We start from the raw sequence: 25,507 nt of genomic DNA, 5'->3' as shown, positions 1-25,507 counted from the left end.
AAAAGTGGCTTATTATGCCTACGTACTTCTGTATTAGCAAGAAAGCATGAGCAAACCTGTGTTATGGGAGAATGCAGTTATCGGATCTCGGATATCCTCAAAGTTACCACTTTTTGAATTCAATATTTTTAAATGGTAAACTGCTTTAAAGACTAATGTGTCTGCGAATAAAATGCTCAGTCAAAAGTAAACAAATGCCATTCATGATGTAAATTCACAATAAGGACACTTTTCAACACCTGCACAAGGTGCACTGCGGAACAGGGATATCATAGATAGATAGATAGATAAATACTTTATTAATCCCGTGGGGAAATTCTGGTGTCTTACAGCTCTCTCATATTTACAATCATTACAAACAATATATACAGACAATACAAACAAACAATACAATACAGTTATGTGTACAGTGTAGGATGTAGAGTGTATAGTGCAAAACAGTGTAGTCATATAGTTTTATGGCAGCTGGGACAAAGGACCTCCTGTGTCGCTCAGTCCGTGAACGTAGCGTGTTGAGCCGGTATCATTGGGCAGGTACCGAGTGAAAGAGCAGGGATGGGGTTAGGTGACGGTTGGAAAGCATGTGGTGAGGTTATGATACCAACGAGGAGGCTGAGGAGGTGGTTGCTATGAGACAAGACATGGTGTTGTATTCTGAGTGTGAGTGAGCGCATTGTTTACCTTAGTTAACTCTTAAAGGAAGAGGCTGAAGTATTCAGAACTGGTTGGAAGCCATGGAAAAAGACAAGTGAAGAGAGGTGCTAAAGAGGCTTTGTAGCTAAATTAGTCATATAGCTTCCATGCAGCGGTACTTGTGTCATTAATCCACAGTAACTAATCCTCCTTGAATCAATAGATGTTGATTTAAGTTCATAAGAACTTCTGTTGCTTGACATTTAAACAAACAAGAACGAATCATGTAACAAACATAAACTTTATACATGCCTTTGTTGAGTTTTTTGAGCGTAGAGCAAAAGTCTGCAGTTGAGTCTGTAATGGCCTGGAAATAGAGCTGTTAAGGGAGAGTGACTCCGTTTCCTTACTAATGCCCGAAAAAATAGAGCTTCAAAGAAGCACACCCAATTGAACTGAAGCCCAAAAATAGAGCCCTAAAGAAGCACACCCAATTGAACTGAAGCCCAAAAATAGAGCCCTAAAGATTAGGCCCACATCATAGAACTTAGACATGCCTTAATTTCTAGCGCTTAGACAACCCTGAGACATTACTTCCCCGTCAGGAAGGACTAGAGGTCTACTTCCAGAATCTCACAACCTGATTAAAAGTCTCCAAAACCAGCATCCATGTAAGTACTATAGATTGAAATGATTATAATTAGGTTTCAGATTTCCAAAAAGCCATCTTCTTGGAAGTGTGTGTGTTTGGATCCGGCTTAAAGAGTGCGATGCTGCAAGGAGTCACGCATTTGCCCATACCCTTACAATCGTTTACCACATAGGGCTTCTTGACAAACATGGGACATTCTAGAGGGAAGAGACGGGTCTACTAGTTTACTGGTGTACTAGAACTGGTTTACTTTAAAAAAAACGCAAGTTGCACCGAGAGCCGTTTTCCCCAGTATAAGTGGAGCGATTGACTGCACAAACATAAAGGCATCGTCGGAGGTAGAATTCAAAGTCAGTTTATTATGGTCACACACACACACGACACACAACAACACATACGTGCATTTTTTTGGGTGGCGACACAGGACACAAACACACACACACACGCATGCCGAAGAGGTCGCAGTGAAATTTGTCCTCTGCATTTATCCCATCCTGGGCTGTCCTTCCTCCAGGGCAAGGGGAAAAAGTCAAGTGATCATGTCCGTCTTGGTCAGGGACGGACAGGAGAGTGATCTTTTTCTGTTCTTCAGCATGTTTTTTCTGTTGGGGTTCTTAGTGGAGGATACCCCTTGTGAACACGGGGAGAACATGCAAACTCCACACATAAAGGCCCGGGAGATAGCCCACCTAGGCACTGAAGGTCTGGGGAGAACCTGCCCCCAGTACCAACAGCGCCCCATTGGAATCGAACCCAGGACTTTCTTGATGTGAGGCGGCAGTGCAAGCACCTGAGCCACCGTGTCACATATACGGTGCTGAACTCCGCTCCGGCCACGCCCCCCTGTTCAACGGTTGATGCACACACCTGTTTAACCGAACTGTTCAGTATTTCGAGTTAAACAGTTCTGCTCAGTGGCTAGTCACTACCGTGCAGTAGGGGTGGGCGATATGAGCAAAAATTCATATCACGATTTTTTCCACTAATCTAACCTCTAACCTCACTCATCTAACCTGGGACTGCTTTCTGTCGGGTGCTTTGCATTAAGGTGATTACTTCAAGACGAGCTGCTTCTGTGATAGCTAAATCCAGCTTGACAAATGCTACATACAACTTCAGTTTTGTCGATTGTTCCGTCATTTTGGCTCTTAAACAGAGACTTTCCGCCCAACAATCCCTCAGCTCTCTCCATCTTCAACTACCGCAGTGGTTCTCAAACTTTTTCTGTCATTCCCCACTTTGAACAAGGGGGGCTATTCAAGCCCCACCTGTCCCTCATCGCTCCCATAAAATGGTAGGCCAAGCCCCCTACTTACAGGCTACATTGCCCGAGGTGACACAGGTTCAAGTCTGGCCTGATGTAATTTCCTAATCCTCTCCCCACCTCTTCTCCGCCTCGCTTCCTGTCATAACTTCATGTCCTATCCAAATAAAGGCATTAAAAAAAAACAAAATTAAATATTTTTTTTTTTTTAAAGTTGCGTTAATTGCGTTAACATATTTTATCGCGTTAATCGCGGCCGCATTAATCGCATAGATTAACGCGTTAACGCTGACAGCCCTAACATTTTTATAAAAAAAGAACACAGGAGATAAAGAAAATAAGGTCATTACAAACTCATATGTTAAAAACTGTTACCTTTTCAAACTAAACCTTTTGAAGCCTCAACCATCAAGTATCAACAAATCTTCACAAGAAGTTTCTTCACAAGTTCCGTGCCAGGAATACCAGCATGTTGACTGTTTCTGGCTTCAGTGCTGCCCTGTGACATGTCACCACATTGCCCCCAGTGCTGAATGCCCTCTCAGAGGGGCACTTGTGGCAGGGATGCATAAGTACTTCTTTGCCAGACGACTCACACGTGGGAAATTAGATCCGTGAAATCGCTACCACTCCAAATGATCAGACTCACTGTCTGCTGCCATTGCCTGAATGTAGCTGTTCAGCTCTTGCTCAATGATCTGCCTCTCTGAACATGAGGCAGGTGCACCGCTGGGCTCCTTAAATAAGCTCCCAAGGCTCTTCTTGGGCTTCTTGGCTGATTGAGGAGCAGTGATACCTTCTTTCTCCCTGTTAGTGTGATCCTCTACAAGAGACGATTTCCCCAGGGCTGTGTTCTCCACCAGGAGGGCTTCGGTCTCTGAGGCAGCTCTGACCTTAATAAATGAAAATAATAAAACTTTATTTGTATAGCACCTTTCATACATACAATGCAGCCCAAAGTGCTTTACATTTGAAGCAATAAAACAAGAACAAATAAATTAATACCTTTTAATGTCCTCCAGTTTCTCAGTGGACGTGTACCTGGTCTTGAACCTTGGGTCTAGAAAGGTAGCCATGGAGACTAGCTCATCTGTTGCCATGGAGAGCAGCTCATCTGTTGCCATGGAGAGCAGCTCATCTGTTGCAGGGTCAGTGTACTTGTCATTCAAGTAATGGAGAACCTTGATCTAACTTGGCTAACTGTCTCGCGCATTCTGATGCATTGTTCATACTCACGGACATGTATGTTTTTCAAGTGATTGAACAGGTTATTCGTGATTCCACCTTTGTCTAAGGTAACACGGCGACACAACTTGCATAAGGTTGCGTTTTGGTTGAGGTCGGAGATTTTAAAGCCAAACCAGTTCCAAACGACAGAGGTGCCCCCTTTCTTTTTAACCAATTCATCCTCCTGCTCTTGAGGAACATGAATGTCTGTGTTTTCACTCATCCTCGATTGTAAAATGTTCCCCTAATAATAAGCCTGTTTACTAACTGCAGCTGCTAGCACTACATGCGCGAAACAAATGCATGCGCCGTCCGCTCATAAAAATAGGTCAACATATTAACATAGTCTAGTGAAGAACTAGTCAAGTATTTGAATGCTTCTGTTACACAAATTATGGATAGCATTGCACCAATGCAACTTAAGTCTGTCTCGAGAAAACAAAAGCCTCCTTGGAGGACTTCGAAGAGGATAAACACTTTTAAAAGAACCTGCCGCAAATATGAACGTAAATGGCGCAAGACTAAATCACAGGTTGACTTCATGAACTATAAGAGTCATTTGCTTATGTACAACTGTGAAATGAAAAAAGCTCGACGACAGTACTTCTCTCAGATTACATCAGACAGTGCAAATAATTCTAAAGTCCTGTTTAATACCATTGACAGACTAATCAATCCTCCGCGTTTGATACCCTATGAGCTCCACACTGAAGAGAAGTGCGATCAGTTTGCTACATTTTTCAGTGAAAACATTTCAACTATCACATCATCTTTCACTAATGGCTTCAATCCTCAATCTCTTAGCCCACCTCTGCCCGATAGTATGGTTACTTTCCACAATTTCACTCCGATCCATCTGAGTGAGTTGGAAGGGGTCGTCCAAAAATTAGGTTCAGCTACTTGCTCCCTCGACCCTGTACCTACTAAACTGTTCAAACAAGTCTTCAGCTGCTTGGCTGCTGACATACTTCATTTTGTCAATACCTCCCTGCTATCTGGAACATTCCCTGGTTGCCTCAAATATGCCATTGTTACACCACTTCTAAAAAAACCTACGCTTGACCCCTTGGCTTATGAGAGTTATAGGCCTATCTCTAACTTGCCTTTCTTAGGCAAAATTCTAGAGAAGGTTGTTTATAAGCATCTGTCTCAAAATTCCATATTTGATGCCTATTAATCTAGGTTTAGGGTAAAACATAGCACAGAGACTGCTCTAGTCAGAGTTGTAAATTACCTTCGAATTGCAAAGTAGATAAATACATAGTCATATCAGGGGTAGAGATGGCAGCGCCTTCTCCATATATGCAGACTGCCTATGATTGCTGACACAGAGCAGTATTTGGCTATTTGCTTAGAGTTCTTCTTAAGTCCAGCAATTTGCAATCCTCTAACACAGAGTCTATGAAGTCGTCCAAGGCTACCATAAATGAGTACAACTAATTTTGTATTATAACCACCTACTGTCAGAGCATGAATTAATGGCTGGTATTTGAAAAAAGGTCCATATACATGTCAAAGCAACAACCCACTTCCAAAATCACAATGGTTTTTAAAAGATCATCAAAAACAACAATGTCAGGAGTATTTGGAGAGTCTCTAAGGACACTTTCTAAGGAGTTAGCATTCAAATGTGTGAACCAGTTCAGTTCCAGTTCAGTATTTCTTTGTTTGTGTGTATTGCGCTTTGTCCATATGCTTTGCGTAATTCATTCGCTGTAATGTCAACAATGCGATCGTGACAGGCAATGTATAGTCCTTTAAATGCGGGGCATCCGTTCATTATGTGCGCCGTTGATTCCAATTGTTTATCGTTATGCAACAAGCAGAAAGGTTCATGATGTTTTGGAAACCATACAGAAAGGTTATATTGTGTGGGAAGTGCTTGCAGCCTAGCTTTGATGACACATTTTAGAATGCCTGCGTTAACAGCTGGATTATGTAGCGCCGAATGTGACAATGCCGGGTCCGCACACTGTAGGCATGCAAGTTTACCCTGGAGGCGCAGGTTTACCCAGTGATTGCGCTGTTGTGAGTGAAAGTGTTGTAGGATTTCATACCTGCATGTCCGGCTGTTCAGCTTTGTGCTGGATTCGTCATGGTGTAGAGTCGCTTCAGCATGCACATTTAAGTCCATAATTAGCGCCTCACTGACGTTTACCTGTTCTCCGCTTGTGTGTATCCAATTTAGCTGTATGTTATTGCTGCTACACAGATCATTCAAATCAGCCCAGACTGATCACATTCCAAAATCCTGGCCCTGGTGTCCAGCTTCCCACTGGATTTCTTTCTGAAGCCCAGGACCCTGGTTCTCCATGAGGGGCAAGGGGGATCTTGCGTTTGCTTAGGTCCGGCAGCCATGAGCCCCGGGCCATTGTTTGAACTGTCGGGTCGTCGTTATTTAGCATACGCAATAGGTGACTTATCCTGGTGGCTGTATAAATCCATTCGAAGCCCCCCCCCCCCCCCCCTCTGATTTGTTCATGAAAATAATACTCCTTGTTGTGTGTGTGTTAAGGTTTAAAATAATACTCCTTGTTGTGTGTGTGTTAAGGTTTATCCATTTCCTCACGAGCTGCACGGTCTTATTGTTCAGTTCTTTCAAAGTTTTTTTATGGCAATGTGCACATTGGTAAACAGGTGTTGGATTTTGGAGAGGGCTATGTCCCGAACTGTCTGAAGTTTCATACAGGTCGGCAGGGGGCATTGATCTATCAAGTCCAATCTGGCAGGATACTCGTTGCAGATATCTCTCACCTGTTCCTGCCATTCACCTGCCACATTAAACTTATGTCCGAGATAGCTGTAAGTTTGTGTCTTGCATAGACTCGAATCTCGCTGCCAGCTATGGTGAATGAGAGAGGGTGGTCATGCTTGGCCCTATACCACCTGTTGCCACCGCTGCGCCGTTCGTAGAACACTGCGCATTTGCTGTTCTTAACCTCAAGCCCAGACCATTGCAGGAAGCAGTCGGTGTGTGACAGCATGTTTGTAATTACATCCTCTTCTCTTGTTGCGAGGAGGACGTCATCGGCGAAGGCCTGAACAGGGTTTGGGGATGTACTGCCGGGCGGGGCGAGGAGGCATAGCCATTTCAGCCAATGGTTTAGAGCAATCCAAGGGCATCCCGTTTTAATCCCAACCTCAAGTTTGACCGGTTTTGTTAACTGATGTCCGCATATCACTTGTAGAAAAGATTTTTCATATACATCCTTAACAATCTGAATGTATTGTTCCGGCAGATTTATTTCCTCTAGGAAATGCAACATTACGCAATGGGGCAGGGAACCAAAAGCGTCACGAAAGTCAAAGAACACCGCATAAAAATGGGAAGATTCATGTTTAAAATCATCAATGGCAGTCTTCAGACAGAATACGTGCTCATTCATTCCTTGCCTCTCTATGTATGCTTTTCGGTTAGGTGACAGTGTTCCGGATTCCACAAGCGAGTAATATTTTAAAGTCTATCCTGTATTTGACAGGGAGCCAGTGGAGGTTGCGTAGGACCGGGGTGATGTGTTCATAGCGGCGGGTGGAGGTGAGCAGTCGAGCGGCAGAGTTCTGAACATATTGAAGTTCATTGAGGACTGTGATGGGAGAGCTATAGAGGATGCTGTTGCAGTAGTCGAGTCGGGAAGTTATGAGGGCATGGATTCGAATTTGGTGGTGGCAAAGGACAGGGAGGAGCGGATGCATGCAATGTTCTTGAGGTGAAAGAAGGCAGTTTTGGTGATGTGATTGGCGTGGGGTAGGAAAGAGAGGGTGGGGTTGAGGATGATACCGAGGTTGCACACCTGGGTGAAGGGGGTGATGATGGGGCCATCAATGTTGAGAGAGAGAAGGTCTGGGCTGAGCGGGTGAGGTGTTGTAACAGGTTGCAGGGTGGGCAGTGCAGTAAACTGAGGAATCAGTCGGCGGGGAGGTTAAAAGACGGTTTTTACTTCAGAAAACTCCACACAAACAGGTACAACTGGGGTATCTCTTCCCACAAACACAAAAGTCAGACTCAAACACAAAATGTTCCTTGGCCCTCTTCCTTCAGGGTTGAGCAAATAATACAAAACTTCAGGTTACTTTCCTTGTCGGTTCTTAGTTCGTCTGTCCAGGTCTCTTCTGGCTTGGGGCTATCCTTCCCCCTTCCGTTTGCGGCTTAGCAAGCGATTCAGCAAGCGTTTCAACAAACGTTTCACACGCACGTCAGGTGCTCCCAGTTCTCTCTCATGGCGCTCTCTCACACAACAGGCACCACCTGTCTTAAATGCTCCTTCAGTTAGGTGCCTTAAGCACCTACACCTGGTTGGGTCCAGCTGCATTCTGGGAGATGTAGTGCAAATGGCAGCCATCTTGTGGTGTGGCAACCAGACATCCACAGGAACACCACACCCCTCTGCTAGCTGGCCCATCGTGATGCCACAGTGTTTAGGGCCGATTATTGTTATATCCATGATTTTATATCAGTGAGCCAGGTGGTGAGAGTGGAGTGAGTGACTGAGGTGATGGTCTTAGAGGAGAAGTAGAGTTTAAAATGCACTTCATGAATACCTTGTATATAGTGCGGAGCAGAGATGTAGCCCTCCAGGTGGATAGATCCAATCGATTTCATCCGGCCCGGCGGCTCCTCAGAATTTTGCAAACAGTTCCATTGATTTAAATGGGCCACCCCAACGTTTACCGCTGCCATTGGCAACGGGTTTTGTGCTTCTAATTCACGTCTTTCATTATCAGAAAATAAATCTAGCTTCAGTTTCGGTGCGTATTCTGTGGCTCTGGACGAGAGTACTGACATAAATGATAATGCTTAGCTCTTTTTTTCCCCGCGGTGTTAACAACCAGTTTGAAGTGACAGAGGAATTACTTTGTGTAAAAACAATGCAAGGCCGTACCACAGCCAAGGATGTATTTGAGCAACTGTGTGACGCAATGGAGCATGCTGGTCTGTCGTTGAAGTCGCTCCGAGGAATAACAACAGACGGTGCACCATCAATGATCAGCATATCAGTAAACTATTAATTTTAGATCACTATAGATGGAAAGATACTGTATTTTGACAGATAAATAATACACTTGAAATATATTTATTATAAATACATTTATTTTATAAAATAAAATGATTCTGATTTTTGCTGAAACTTTATTCAGTTTTCTGCTTTGTTTTGTTTGTTTGCAGCCTTGTTACCAACTATACAAAAGCGGTGCAGTACAGCATTTGCTTTGAAATGCGCATGTATGAAGGATATAGATGAAAAAATATAGATGTAGTTGTCGATGAAGACATTATCCCACTATTACTGCTGTATATGTAAGTCATGGGCTATCAATGGGACAAAGTGATCCTAAAGAGCGACTTTAACAAACACCTTTATCCAAAGAGCATCTTGCATTGCCCAGGAATTGAAACTCAGGTCAGCTACTTGTTATTCAACTCTAACCATTGTACCACTGAAATCTACATGGTAGATTTGCCAACTCAAAAGTGGTATCTACAGTATTGTGATAGGCAAGCCAACAGATCAAAAAACATCTGGCCCCCCACTAACCAGACTGGACGCTCATCGGGTGATTTGAGTTTGAGACCCCTGCATTATAGGCTACCTCACCTCATCACTCACAGTGAAAACCGATTATTAAGCTTTTATTTAGTGTTATTGTGTCATGGGAATGGACGTTAAATGTTTAAGTCGAATCATTGATCGGCCCTCTGGTGACCATAGAATTGGCGATCATGGTAGAGTTCTATGACACGTTTGCAGTGGGAATCATTGATCGGTCCTCTGGTGACCATAGAATTGGCGATCATGGTAGAGTTCTATGACACGTTTGCAGTGGGAATCATTGATCGGTCCTCTGGTGACCATAGAATTGGCGATCATGGTAGAGTTCTATGACACGTTTGCAGTGGGAATCATTGATCGGTCCTCTGGTGACCATAGAATTGGCGATCATGGTAGAGTTCTATGACACGTTTGCAGTGGGAATCATTGATCGGTCCTCTGGTGACCATAGAATTGGCGATCATGGTAGAGTTCCATGACACGTTTGCAGTGGGAATCATTGATCGGTCCTCTGGTGACCATAGAATTGGCGATCATGGTAGAGTTCTATGACACGTTTGCAGTGGGAATCATTGATCGGTCCTCTGGTGACCATAGAATTGGCGATCATGGTAGAGTTCTATGACACGTTTGCAGTGGGAATCATTGATCGGTCCTCTGGTGACCATAGAATTGGCGATCATGGTAGAGTTCTATGACACGTTTGCAGTGGGAATCATTGAATGAATGTGTTCAGAAAGGGCAAGGGGGGGGGGGGGGCTTATGCTACTCCGAGCCCTCTCCAACTAACCTCGTACGGGAATCTCGTACGGGAAGTTAGAAAAATGAGTAGGTGCACAACAGCCTCTCCGAGCACCTCGGAGAGGGTTCGGAGAGAGCGGTTAATGTCGGAGGGGCGTTCCCTGTGTTCGGAGAGGCGTTCCCTATGTCCTTCATTCACTACATAGACATCAGACCTTGATCCGTTGGTGTCCCTTTACTTGCCTCAGGATTGGGTCGAGCCATTTAACACACCTCCTCCTCCTCCTCCTCCTCCTCCGCAAGTGGTTGTGATCACTTTGAATCCAGGACTGCCTTTTATTGATGAGCATATTTTGAGAAATTAAATAAAAATGAAATGAAATCACCTTAAACGGTTTAAATGGCAGAGTCCCATTTGCATGAAATGATGGCTAGTTATCGAGCTGATGTTACGGTCTCCTCAATTGAACTCATCCAATCAGAATAGGAAAGTGTAGAACCCTCCGGGGGCCTGGGCATCATCATATTAACGCATTCATATTCACACATAAACATGAGTCCAGATTAGGGGTGGGCGATATATGAGCAAAAATTCATATCACGATATTTTCCACTGTCCAGACGATATCGATATGATCTCATGATATATGAGGGGACAAAATCTGAATCACATTTTAATAGCCCTTCTTAGTTAAATTATATTAGTTAAGGCAAAATATGTATTTTAACCTGATATAACCAGAAAGAGTGAGGCATTGGACCATATGGACCTGAAAAGTTTTTATTTGTATTGTGCAAACATGCATTCCGTAAACATGGAACATGAGGTAGGTAGGCCTATATATAAATAAATTAAATTAAATATTATGTTAAATTAAATTAAAAAGAACACAGGAGATAAAGAAAATAAGGTAAAGTGCACAGGCCTGTATTAGGGGCAGGCCTTTATTTCTATCTAGGTACGCTACGGCTCTTCAGAATGTTCCAAAAAGTTCTGTTGATTTGAACGTTCGAATGGGAAAAACATTTTCTTCAGGCTAATAGAACTTTAAAGTTCCAGGTGTTGCGTAGCAACCCATTACTTGCTGACTTCAAGTTACAATGACTTTCCGCTACGTTAAATGACCGGACTACTTGCGGAATGATATGAAAGATGTGAATTAGAAGCACAAAACCCGTTCCCAATGACAGCGGCCATTAACTTTTAATCTTTATTTGAGGATTTACGGCATTTACACATTTTACAAATCTGATGTGCTTAGATTTAGCCTACAGTACATGGCTGATGGGAGCTGTATTTTTTCTTAATAATAAGCATCATACAGGGGAGGCTATAGTCCTGAAACTTACCAATAGCATTGTGCAGCCTGTGTCCGAAACAGCCAAGGTTTGCCCACTTATTTAGCTGCAATGCCTTGATCATGTTCGATCCGGAACAAAAAAATATTGATGCCAAATTTGAATTTATGAATTATGAATAGATCGCGGTATCCATGATATTGCAAAATCCATATCATGGCGCGGCACAATACCGTTTTTTACTATCAAACCGGTATATCGCCCACTCCTAGTCCATATTAACACACAGTAGCAGCTGCCAACTGTTAAGATGTTTCCCTAAGCTAGAGACGGCTATCACAGGATAGTTAAAAAGCTACAATAGGTAGAAACCCTCTGGATGTCTGTGCAGCTTCATATTAACGAGAGCCACCCATGCGTCTGATCTCCTGAACAAACCACCGTTGGCTTACTCCTGTCTCTGTTTTCTTCACTACCAGTGAGGCCCTTTACCGTAATGTATCTACTTCCTCTTGGCGCTCAGACGTTTCTCTGGAGTTCAAGTGTCTCAGTGTGTGTGTGTGTGTGTGTGTGTGTGTGTGTGTGTGTGTGTGTGTGTCAGTAATTAATCAACACAGTTGCAACCACAATATTTCAACCTTTTTTATTACTGTTTCTGATTTATTTATTTTCATAACCAGTACAGTCACTTTCGCCTCTCCACACCCTATCAGATCTCACATGAGGCCTCGCTCTTCTGAATGAGCTTCTCTGTGTGTGGTTTTCTCTGATCCGAGGGTGTCGGACAACCATCCGTCTCGGTTCACTTTCTCCGCTTCCACTTTTGGGGGTTCGCGGCTGGTTCAAAGGGAATTTACCTTTCACCTAGATATTTAGTTTTTCGCTGACGTACGGTAAGACTGACCTTTTTAGGGGGGAAAGGCCGAGAGAGGCGGCAGAGTAGCGATCTTCGTTCAGAAATAATTCTTCTCTCTCAGCAGAGACTCATGTAAAAAAAACAGGAGAAAAGTATCTTCTGGTTGCGAAATGGTAACAATCTTTTTATGACTGGAAACGGAGTACAGTTACCGGTCTAGTTCTAGAGATCGTGTGCAAGTCAAAGCAAATCAACCATCAGCAAATGAAGACGGCAAAAAAGTTCTAACAGTACAGGGGGCATTCAGGCTTTTTATATGTTTAAGCAGGGGGCCGAGGGTCGAAACTTTATCTTCTTCTGCTTCCAGCCAGGGGCCCCAGGTTTAGATGGTTGGGTCACAAGGTGAAGCTGGGGCCGGTGGCTTCCTGTTGTTTAGTACGCACACACACACACACACTCACACACACACATGCTCACACACACACATGCTCACACACACACACACACACACACACACACAACAGATGTGTTCACCGGTTCCTCTGGCCTGCTGCACACTGCTGGAGAAGGGCTGAGAAGGGGTGTTGTGGTTTTGGCAGTACACCATGTTCTGTATCGGCTGGCCTTGTCTAGATACAGGAGCTTGAGCCAGGCCTACGTAAGGCATTGGTATCGGGGCCAGAGGTTGAGGGGTTTATCTGGTCCCATACCTGTCCCTGTGGGGGGTATAGGTTTTGTCTACTTGTCTCAGTGGGCTCCAGATATGGTTGCCTGTTAGTAGGGATGCACCGATACCACTTTTTTACAAACCGGTACGAGTATTTTTATTTGTGTACTTGCCGATACCGAGTACCGATACCGATACTTCTTAGATTTGGTCTCCATGAAAGTGCAATTAATTTGGAGGCAGATTTTATTTTATCCTCTGCAGATTATGTCAAGCCTATAGTACAAAATTAACAGAAGGCTATCCCAAGCCAAAAATAAACAGAGCTTTCTGGTTTTAACACACAAAAAAAGCCTTCAAACAGACAATATCATCACATTAGACAAAATGCCAATATAACCAGATAAAGGCAATTCAATTTGCTGCATAGTTAACAACACAGTCTGCTTAACAAAAAGTGAACAGAACTATTACTGGATTAGCACAAGAGCACATTTCAGTTACAAAAGGATCAGAAGAATCTCCTGCTCAAGTACACAAACAATCACTTGACCTATGTGGCACAGTCTTTCTCTCTACCTCTCTCTCTCTCTCTCTGTGTGCGTGCGCGTTTTTTTCTTTTGCAAGACGTCAGTTAAGATTGGTTGCTTCGGTCTTGCGCCACTAGCATCAGTGAACTCTGTGTACTTAGTACTATGGTGCGTCTTCAGATGTTTAATCAAATTGCTTGTGTTAAACAAAGTACTTTCCTTTCCGCCCCTCGACACCGTAGCAGTGCAGATCTTACACTGTGCCTTACTCCTGTTGTCGTCATTTATCTTAAAATGAGCCCAAATCGCCGTTAAGGCAGCACATCGGAACTGCTAATCGCTAACGAGATGCTAGCAGCTAAATTTAGCGAAAACTTTATACTGAAATACTTTGACACTATGACAAACTTTCCTAACACAGTCAAACATCAAGCAAATGCAACACAAGACGGCAAATAAGCTACTTACTAGTCTGGCAGAGAGTGGTAGGACAGGTAGGACAATAAATCACATTTGTGTCAGCATAGCCCAGCCAGTTCGATGCAGTGAAATACTGATGAGTGGTATCGGTGCTTGGTATCGGCAATTCAAAAACGAATACGAGTACGAGTATTTTAACGAAGTATCGGCACCGGTACCGATACTGGTATCGGTATCGGTGCATCCCTACCTGTTAGGCCTTTCTCTTTGCACCTTACCATGAGGGGCCTGACTGTGGTATCGGGGTCTATCAAGCTCTCAGGCATTTTGTAATCCTCAAGTTCCGAACACCGATTCACTTCAAATTAAAAGGAATTCATATTACACACGCAAAGCACCAACACTTAAGAGGGGGTTCAGGCCCTGGCGTCTGTAAAGCACCTTGAGACAATTGTATTGTTTTGGCGCTATATACAAAACTATTTAATTTAATTAAGATGGTTCCTTAAACTAGAGATAGCTAGGTTAACTGGCATGCAACCTTGTATATTTTACAACCCCTCTCTTTTCCTCTCCCTTGTTATGGCACACTTGAGTGTGAATGGAAATGTGTAAGTAAGATGGTACATTTTGCACACAGTGTTTAAAAAGTGCATGCCTTGTGTTTATTCTTACAATGATTTTTTTTTAAATTACTTAAATGCACAGTGGCAAAGCCACCGATTTGTTGTTCTTGATTCTGTAATGAGCAGTTAAATAAAAAATGTAAAATGTGGGAAATAATATTTTACACTAAATGTATCTAATATTGTGTTGGTCCTATTTAAATCATTCATTACGATTTGTTGGGAAAACGTTTTGGATAAAGTAAAAACATCGCATATTAAATCGCAATCGCAATATTGGGGGGGGGGGGGAAATCGCAATTAGATTATTTTCCCAAATCGTTCAGCCCTAGTTGTTATGGTGGTTTAAGTGGTTGCTATGGTGGTTGCTAGGGTGTCGCTATGGTTCTCAAGGTGGCTGCTAGGGTGTTGTTATGGTAGTGAAAGTAGGTTGTCATTATGGTCGTGATTGCTAGGATTGCTGAGTTAGACGATAATGATGAAGTTATGAGAGCGTTCTCCAACACCTATGACCCACTGATATTCTGGCAGACAACACATTGCTATTAAAATACGAATTAGCCAATATTCAAAATCGGTGTATTGTGTGCAGTGCACCCTGTGGAACTCTGGGGAGAACTCGGCCACTTTGTTCCTCCTAAAGAGCATCTGTTGTTCTCATCCTAATGTATTTGGTACAAGCCATATGTTTTTCGTATCAATCTATCTTAATCAATCTGTGAATAACTCTGGTGTTCGCCAATCACGTTGAAATTGTCCAGGTCATGATATATGGGCATGAGTGCTTATGTTGAGGCCACCTATTCATATTTTGATATGCAACACTGGTGCCCTCTGTCAACAAAGAATCTGTCCCTTCTGATTTTGTAAATGTATGTAGACTAGCCATGTTTACTTGTTGATGTCCTCTTTTGTAAATGTATGTACACCAACCATGTTTACTTGTTGATGTCCTCTTTTGTAAATGTATGTAGACTAGCCATGTTTACTTGTTGATGCCCTCTTCAACATGCAAGTAATCTTGCCAGTAACGAGGGTCCAACAGGTTTGTAGTCTGGAGCCCTTTTAAAAACATAGAGTTTAGGACTCTGCCATCTAAAGAAGTTGGTTGCATATAGAAAGTGCCTGTTAAAGTGAGTGAAAAGATGTACTTGTACAACTAACAAAAAGGCATGAACCCATGTTTATTTCAATCAATGTTTTATTGAAGCGTCTGGAACTGGCATTGAGGGAAGAAACTCATTTCTAATGGTGTGCGTGGATTACAGGAAGAAGCACCACCACAGTTCTGCAAACAAATAACATTTACATTTTACATTTAGTCATTTAGCAGGTCTACGCTTTTGTCCAAAGGGAGAGAACAGTCAAGCTACGAGCAACAGAGACCTAGTGTAACAATAAATACTACTTTACATAAGAAATAGAGAAACGAGAGAAAAAGAAGTGCAGAACACATATTTAAATTGGGATGGCAGAGTTCATTGCGCTAATGTCTTGACTACCACAATTGCAAGATAATTGAGGTGATAAAATGTTAAATATTGTATTAGGTGAAGAAATTTAAGATTAAGTTGTTTTTCTTTTTGTTGTTGTTGTTGTTTTGCAGGAGAGGAGCCATAAATCATACAGACCACTAACCGTTTTGACGTTCCGACTGAACTATGTGTTCAGTGAGTTGAACGCTGCGTCTTACCACTTCTTAAATGTGGTGCTTCACGCGGTGGTGTGCGTTCTCTTCGTGCGGGTCTGCCGTCTCTTCCTCGACCCGACATCCAGTCTGTGGGCGGCTCTGTTGTTCGCTGTGCACCCCGTCCACACGGAGGCCGTGAGTACAGAGGCAGACACACACTGGCACTCGCCAGTACTTGAGTCCTTTTCAGTTCAAAGTCAAAGTCAAAGTAGCTTTATTGTCAATTACTTTGCATGTTAAGACATACAAAGGAATCGAAAAAAACGTTTCCCACTCTCCCACGGTGAAACATATAAAGTGCACAGGCACAACAACAGATAAGACAAGACATGTCCTACATATAGATATACATATTGATATATAGATATACATATTGATATATAGATATACATATAGTTATAAACATACAGATACATGTACAGCAGCATAAGTTTACTTTAAAGTGAGGTTATGGTAGTGCAAAAAAAAGGCAGCAAAAAGACATCCTGTGAGATGTATTTGTTACATCGGCAGTGCAAGTATAACAGTCACATCACTCTGTTTGAAACCATATTGATTCTTCTAGTTGTGCAGACATCCTCAATATTTTGAAGGGCTGAGGATAAAGAGATGTTAAGATGTTAAAAACAATGAACGTAAGATCATTAGCCCATGGTATGGTATGGTATAGCCTGGCCTGGGAATTTTGGCTATAGTAACAAATATTTTTTTTCCTTTTAGCCCCAAATAATTCCCCACTTTTTGAGCGGTTAATCACAGAGACTTATTACCTTCACCTAACAGAGCGTTGGATATTACCTTCAATGAATGGAGGCAAAACCAATCAGATTGGGTTTACAGCGAAATAATATATGGAAATACTGTTGTCTTATTGGCTGACAGGTCTCTGTCAATTCTAAACACTCACTGTAGTGTCCTAGATCTATCGTTGGACCATTTCATTCAACCATTATTCACTATATGGTCGTTATAGTTAACCTTCAAAGGTTTCAGAATGTACAGTATATATACATATAGAGATATAGAATGACGATTTAAAGTTTTTGACCGAATCTGCTTCATAGGTGTGTCCTGATACAGAATTATCGGGGAAAAACCTGCCAGACAATCAGAAAAGAGTATATTTTGTCAGATATGCAGAACTTAACATTTTAAAATCCTGTCTGAAATATATCACAGACAGTATTTCCATTATTGCTACAATGGAAATATAAGATTTGTTTTTTTGTCAGTGCAATGGTGATCTATATCATTTTAACATATTTATGTTTACTTCTTTATTCGTTTAGATAACCGGCGTGGTCGGGAGAGCTGAGCTGTTGTCCTCCATGTTTCTGTTGGCAGCGTTTTTAGTATACACTAAATCTAAAAGTCCAGATCACTCCATTGGTAAGTGAATGTATGGGGCAAGTACACAGGCTTGACCATACGTACACAGTCCATGTGCATGTGGTTTTATGATGTTTTCCGTCACAGAATTCTTATAAATGTCATCAGTGTATCAGTACTTTTATGTGATTGTACTTTTTTTTAATTGAAAGGTTGAAAGGTTTGTGAAGTTTTGGGGGGCCCAGATTCAGGCTAATATTTGTGTAAGCAACTTCAGTTCAGATGCAATAATCTTATAAGTAGTATGCATGTCTTTAAGTGGTTAAGAGGCCTTATGTGCCACGAGGCACGCAAGAGACTACAACTAGTATGCATGTCTTTGGGGGCCGAGCAGAAAAGACCCCCTGAGTATTTCTACCTTTTTTATTTGAGGGGCCAAACAGTGAAGCTGAGTGTTTTCACCTTTTCCTATTATTGTGTGATTGCGCAAGTGATTGCATATTCTTCTTGAATATATATATATTTTAATAATGTCCCTATCTTGGAGATATTGACACGGCTCACACTCTGACATGTCCGTCCGCAGTGCTCTTGTGCAGTGCTGATCCTGTGCAGTGCTGATCCTGTGCAGTGCTCTTGTGCAGTGCTGATCCTGTGCAGTGCTGATCCTGTGCAGTGCTCTTGTGCAGTGCTGATCCTGTGCAGTGCTCTTGTGCAGTGCTGATCCTGTGCAGTGCTCTTGTGCAGTGCTGATCCTGTGCAGTGCTGATCTTGTGCAGTGCTGATCATGTGCAGTGCTCTTGTGCAGTGCTGATCCTGTGCAGTGCTCTTGTGCAGTGCTGATCCTGTGCAGTGCTCTTGTGCAGTGCTGATCCTGTGCAGTGCTGATCCTGTGCAGTGCTCTTGTGCAGTGCTGATCCTGTGCAGTGCTCTTGTGCAGTGCTGATCCTGTGCAGTGCTCTTGTGCAGTGCTGATCCTGTGCAGTGCTCTTGTGCAGTGCTGATCCTGTGCAGTGCTCTTGTGCAGTGCTCTTGTGCAGTGCTGATCTTGTGCAGTGCTCTTGTGCAGTGCTGATCCTGTGCAGTGCTCTTGTGCAGTGCTCTTGTGCAGTGCTGATCCTGTGCAGTGCTGATCCTGTGCAGTGCTGATCCTGTGCAGTGCTGATCTTGTGCAGTGCTCTTGTGCAGTGCTGATCCTGTGCAGTGCTCTTGTGCAGTGCTGATCCTGTGCAGTGCTCTTGTGCAGTGCTGATCCTGTGCAGTGCTCTTGTGCAGTGCTGATCCTGTGCAGTGCTCTTGTGCAGTGCTGATCCTGTGCAGTGCTGATCTTGTGCAGTGCTGATCATGTGCAGTGCTCTTGTGCAGTGCTGATCCTGTGCAGTGCTCTTGTGCAGTGCTGATCCTGTGCAGTGCTCTTGTGCAGTGCTGATCCTGTGCAGTGCTGATCCTGTGCAGTGCTCTTGTGCAGTGCTGATCCTGTGCAGTGCTCTTGTGCAGTGCTGATCCTGTGCAGTGCTCTTGTGCAGTGCTGATCCTGTGCAGTGCTCTTGTGCAGTGCTGATCCTGTGCAGTGCTCTTGTGCAGTGCTCTTGTGCAGTGCTGATCTTGTGCAGTGCTCTTGTGCAGTGCTGATCCTGTGCAGTGCTCTTGTGCAGTGCTCTTGTGCAGTGCTGATCCTGTGCAGTGCTGATCCTGTGCAGTGCTGATCCTGTGCAGTGCTGATCTTGTGCAGTGCTCTTGTGCAGTGCTGATCCTGTGCAGTGCTCTTGTGCAGTGCTGATCCTGTGCAGTGCTCTTGTGCAGTGCTGATCCTGTGCAGTGCTCTTGTGCAGTGCTGATCCTGTGCAGTGCTCTTGTAAAAAGTGTCCCAGAGTCACTCTGGTCCATACCTTTACCTGATTTAAATGAATAGGGTAAGACTTTTTAGAGAACTTTAGAAATCGTTGGCTTTACGACGGTCACTGTACAAGAACATCCGATATGGCTGCAAATACTCTGTATTGGACATCATCATCGGCTAACTGTTACATTTACATTTAGTCATTTAGCAGACGCTTTTATCCAAACGACTTACATATGTGTGACTTACAATGTATACACATTTTACATTTTACATCAGGAGCAATTAGGGGTTCAGTGTCTTGCTCAAGGACGCTTCGACAGGGAATTGAACTAGCAACCTTCTGATTACTAAACGACTTCTCTACCACTGTACCACTGTCGCCCCCCCCACTGTTACCCAGATGTAGGTTTGCAGAGAACTGGAGATACTAGCACAGCATATCGTGCGCCCTAACGTTACTACTGTATTTTCCCAACTATTAACTGCACTGTATTAAACCGCATTACAGTGTTTGATGTGATTGTATCGTCATTGTGCCACGCAAAGCTAAAGGACATGTAGTTGTGGTGCGAGTGCCACTAGCCATTTAAAAAGTGGTATGAAGTAGGGATGGCCATTTCAAGTAATAAGACTACTACACCCCTCCACACACACATACAAATACCTCATTCCCACTCACAGTGAAAACCATTTATTGAGCGTTTATTTAGTGTTATGGTGTTGTGTAGGAACACTTTTAGACGAGCCGTTAATCGATCCCGTTACGACAGAGTGCCATACACCCTAATCTTCTGACACTCTTGCAGTGGAAATCGCAACCATTGAATTAACATGTTTAAGAAGGGCAAAAGGGGAGGGAGGACTTCTTTATAACAGGAAAATGTAGATACCCTCATATTTACACAAGTTCATATTCACACATATTAACATGAGTTTCATATTAAACAGATTGTAACATTAGCTTCCTATGATATCTAACAGGAAACTATGCCTATGCTGTTTGCTTATGTTTAAGCCACATCTTCAGACTATTGTGATATGGATCACAAAATGAGTTTCTATTCCAGTACATTGCAATTTTAAGTAATAGGAGTATGACTATATTTCTAACCCTAGTAGTAGATGCTGAGAAAAATGTGATTCTTTTTGTCTGATGATCCAATCTTTGCACCACATTATCACACCAACACAATGATCGCTTTGCTATAAACCTTAAAGGCTTTTCCTTTTGGTTAATACACTGACAAATGAAATGACTGTTTAAGAAGTACTGTCAGGGAAAATACCCTCAACAGTTAGTTAGCATATTAAAGACACTACTCAGCATGTAAGTGAACTGGACTGTTTACGAACAGGGCCCCGACAGAGAACAGACACCTTAAGTCTGTCTGACGTGCCATGCTAAAAACAAGTCCTTTTATTCAAACACAATGTTTACACAGTATGACAGTCATGATGCTGGGATACACTTAGGATTAGTGCAGTTCAGCTGAATTCTACTTCTGCCTAGCAACGAGTCATTTTACAACCCGCTTTCTCCTTATGTCAGAAGAACATCACGTGAGGCATCTGGTTTCACATTCTCGGCTCACTAAGTGTTTTTCCAAAATCAACCTACACACACTTTACACACAACATTTTGAACAAGCCTTTTAGCTAAAACATTCATGATAAAATATACTAATACTTTCTTTAACAAGTACCTAGCATAAGTGAAACGTTCAGGTATACATATCGGTCACAGCATGAGAAGGAGAGTGTAACCACCCACCCCTTCATCAGTTAGCATTAGTTTAGCTTCTATTGACATGCTAAAGACTTCCCAATGACCTGTGTCTTTGAGGGATGGAATAGACCATGTGGCTGTCCACTGGTTTAACAAGCCAAACTCAGCTCAGGTCCAAGTAGAACTCCTTTATTTTGAAACTTCAATCGAATCTGAATTCATGTTGTGGTGTAAATGCTATGTTACTGCTTATGTAACCCGACTAGAAGTACCTTTCCGATTAACGCATACACTTCCGAGCAGACATGATGGTATCATGATCATCAACTCCTTCACACGTTTTCCCTCCTAATAGCAATTTAAAAGAGTAGAAAAGGCGAATGAAGGAGAGAATTGTTGACTGTCCCGTGGTGTCAGGCCAGCGATTTATCGGCATTCTTCTATTTGAACAGATACCTATTGAATTTGATATGTATGCCCCCAGTTACTTAAGGATGTTTAGTCTCGGGAAAAAACTAAACATCCTTAAGTTTAAAGCTCTTGGTGAGCTTGCCATCAGGTTGTAATGGCAAGCAAGTGGCTTAATTCCATTAAGTACTCCAAAATTCTGCATCAACTCCACAGGCCTAAAACAGTGCACCAATTGTCAGATGATCATACTACTAGGTAGCAATTTTCTTTCTTTCACTCCTTGTGTCATTTAAAGTGATCGTCTTCAGAAGGCAATGCCATGAAAGCTTGTGGTGTAGAGATGCTGTTTACTGCGTATTCTAAATGTTTAAGCTGAAGTGTAGTTTAGCATCATATTTCTTTGTCGGTGTGGATTCCATGAGTGTTTAAAACTAAGGCTGTGCTTGAGGTTACCTGACTGGCACCTGACTAGCGCTTAACTTGCACTTCAGCAGTTACATTCCTGCACTTCTTTTTCCTTTTTTTTCTAGGTCGTTGTTTTCTAATTCTCATGTTGTAAAGTAGTATTTATTGTTACACCATGCTTTTTATTGCTCTTAGCTTGACTGTTCTCTCCCTTGCACGTCGCTTTGGACAAAAGCGTCTGCTAAATGACTAAATGTAAATGATAAATGACTAAATGTAAATGATAATAGTACCCTTTTGTCCTCCAGTGTGTGTAAGCTCTTTCCCTTGTTGTGACAGTGTGGATGCCTATTGCGGTCACAGTCGTCCTGGTTGGCGCTGCCACCCTCTGTAAGGAGCAAGGAATCACAGTCATCGGGATCTGCTGTGTGTATGAGGTCTTTGTTGCACAAGAGGTAAGACGCCATTCTCATGTTTGGTTTTCTTTTTTCTTTTTATTGACACCTGTCTGGCACTTTAGAGGTAGTTTGACCCTCCCTTTTGACGTTTTTATATTTTTCAACATTAATCAATAAACGTGCTACACACACACACACACACACACACCCACACCCCCACACCCACACCCACACCCACACCCACACACCCTCACACTGCATTTGTTTCCGACTCATTTGTCTGTTTTGATCTCACATGCACAAAATATTCACCATAGCGTCCAAAATTGTGAAATGACTTGTGCAAGTGATATTACTGTGTTTCGCTTGTAGAAGGCGCTATAATAAGCAAATTTAGGTTATACTCATATCTCCGGAAACGTATGGGTTAGAACAAAAATGATTTATTATTATTATTATTATTATTATTATTATTATTATTATTTACAGTATTATAAATGATATATTCAAAAACCAGCATAGCAACTACTTAAATTAGTTTAGAAACCACCATGTTACCTTAGCAACACTCAAGTAACTGCTTGGTGAACTGTTAACGTGCAGACGTTTTCTGGTGAGATGTTGAAGACATTGATGAGGTGGTGTTATGGTACGCCAGGTCCGTTTTGCAGTGTATACACTGTACCATGTTGTCTTCTTCTTGTCTTCATTTGAAATGATCCCAAGCCTTGGGCCTTTTCTGCCTTTTACGGACGCTCTCTTGATTCTCCGCCATAGCGCCACCCTAAATCTTTGAATGCGCGTGTGTCAATAATAACAGTCCGTATGAAACAGTGGTACCGGAGCTGAGCAGGCCAAATAACGCCAGTGATATGATAGCAAAGACTTTTTGATACAGGGACTTTGGTGATATGAATTAAACAAAGCCAACGGATTTGACCAGGTTACGTAATGAATACAGCTAAATAATGCCCACAGTTTTATTATTATTCATGATCACTTTGATAGCATCTGAAGTGGTGGCCCATTTTTTATGGAAGAGGTTTGACTGTTGAAAAGTTTAGAAACCCCTTTCTATTAAGTCTGTGCTTTTCAAATGTTGTTTAATTAAATCCACTGTGAAAAAGACTCAAATGTTAAATTATATCCACTGTGAAAAAGACTCAAATGTTAAATTATATCCACTGTGAAAAAGACTGTCTTCAGAAAATGCTTTTAAAAAAAAGTTTTTTTCATGTTTTATGTCATTCTGTCATTTATTTTGTCCTTTTCCTCATTCTCTTGACAGTTTACCCTGCCTACCCTGGTGGACACCGTAGTGCAGGTACTGCGAGGGAAACACATCTTGCCTTACGGCATGCTGCAGGTGCTGCTCAAGCTCATCGTCCTCATCATCAGTACACTGCTGCTGGTCGTGATCAGAGTGCAGATCATCCAGTCGCAGCTACCAGTTTTCACCAGGTAATCACACCTTTTATTTATTTATTAATTTATTAATTTATTTATTTATATTATTTATTGTCTCATTTTATATGGCAACACACACACACACACTATTGTATTAAGTAAACAGTGACTACAAAGACATAGCAGTTGTGATTTTACCAGGAGAACCACTGCTTTTTAAATACCAGTTTTCACCAGGTAATCGCAAGGCCATTTATTGTCTCATTTTATTATGGCAACACACACACACACACTATTTTATTAAGTGAACACACCTTTTGGGGGGAGACAGTGGTAGGGGGGGAGACAGTGGTACAGGAGGTAGAGAAGTTGTTTAGTAATCAGAAGGTTGCTAGTTCGATTCCCTGTCGAAGCGTCCTTGAGCAAGACACTGAACCCCTAATTGCTCCTAATGTGCAGTGTGCCATCAGTGTAAATGTAAAAATTGTGTATACATCCTTGTAAGTCGCTTTGGATAAAAGCGTCTGCTAAATGACTAAATGTAAATGTAAATGTCTTTTATTGTCTCATTTTATATGGCAAAACATACACACACACTGATTTATTAGGTAAACAGTGACTACAAAGACATTGCAGTTGTGATTGTACCAGGGGGAACCACTGATTTTTAAATTGGTGTTGTCAGGTAAACTTAGGAGGAGTAACAATATAAAAAGTTTGACATTGAGTGAGATATGATACAGGTCATTGTATTGGGTATAGAATAAATATTGATGAAATGGCTTGTTTAAAAGAAAAGGTAAGTGCAAGTTCACCAATATGCCAACAATTGTAAAGCAAGTCGTTGAAAGGTAATATCTTGTAGTTAATATGGAATTACTTAATTAATGGTATGACACAGTATTCTTTTCTGGGAATTACCCAGAAACAAATTAATTACGTTCTTGAGAATTGCATGGTGTCAGGAGTGTCATAAATGTCTTCATATGAACTTTTTGATTTTCGAAAGTGTTTGCCACCAATTTCAATTGGATGTGATGGGCAAAGCTGCCAAATAGGAGGTGAGGTCGTATCTCGGCAACACAAACAACTGTTAATGTTTTTACTTCAAAGCCCCTTTATGTGAGAATTGGTATTGGCTACATCTCATTCTTTCATAAATAGCATTGGCAGGGATGTTAGTGATGAAAGGAAAGTTGTCAACTTGCTAGTTTAACACAGCCAAACATCAAGCAAGTGCAACACAAGACATTGCAAGACAGCTAATATGTTATTACTGACTAGTCTAACAGAGAGAAGGTCAGCTTGGCATCTGACTTGCTTCCTTTTGTCTCTTTTAGCTCTTGCCAACGAGTGAAAGCCAGGCCGAGACTGACTGTGGTTCGGTCTCTCGCTCGGTCACTCTCTCTTTTTCTCTTCCTCGCTCCCTTTCGAGTACGTCTTCCCTGCTTCTTTTAGCTAGCAGAAAGGTCTAGTCGTTGTTGCGTGAGGTGGTGCCATAAAGCATTACATTCTTCTTGCAAGAGGTGTCGCACCCTGTCCACAAAAGTTACATAGTGCAATATCAGGCATACCTGGCTTGCAGTGGCACATATGCCATTATCCTTATCAGTGTACCACCAACATTATTATTGAAATTGTTATTTTAAGGTAGAATTGTGAAATACTGTGTAAGCCACGTCCCAAGGTCATGGCAACTTGTCAAGTCATTTTAATTGATGCAGCCGCCATATTTTTATTGAAAGGTTTGAAAACAGGTTTTTTCAATTTACGCCGAGTTTGATACAGGTCAACAGTGGTTTACGAAGTTATACAGCTAAACACACAACTGACT

General features: G+C 42.2%; 1 protein-coding gene across 1 annotated transcript in view; it reads left to right on the top strand.

Annotated features, from left to right (window-relative positions):
- tmtc3 (transmembrane O-mannosyltransferase targeting cadherins 3) overlaps positions 1–25,507 on the top strand; it is a 46,024-nt gene that overhangs the window by 5,202 nt on the left and 15,315 nt on the right. The window contains exons 3-6 of the mRNA XM_031563784.2: positions 16,071–16,289; positions 17,444–17,543; positions 22,208–22,323; positions 23,555–23,727. Coding sequence (XP_031419644.1) covers positions 16,071–16,289; positions 17,444–17,543; positions 22,208–22,323; positions 23,555–23,727 — 608 coding nt within the window. The remainder of the gene's footprint in view (positions 1–16,070; positions 16,290–17,443; positions 17,544–22,207; positions 22,324–23,554; positions 23,728–25,507) is intronic.

Source organism: Clupea harengus, chromosome 3 (genome assembly GCF_900700415.2).
Source record: "Clupea harengus chromosome 3, Ch_v2.0.2, whole genome shotgun sequence".
NCBI classification, from domain to species: domain Eukaryota; kingdom Metazoa; phylum Chordata; class Actinopteri; order Clupeiformes; family Clupeidae; genus Clupea; species Clupea harengus.
Note: the sequence above shows the minus strand (reverse complement) of the source record. Positions and strands in the feature narration are given on the sequence as shown.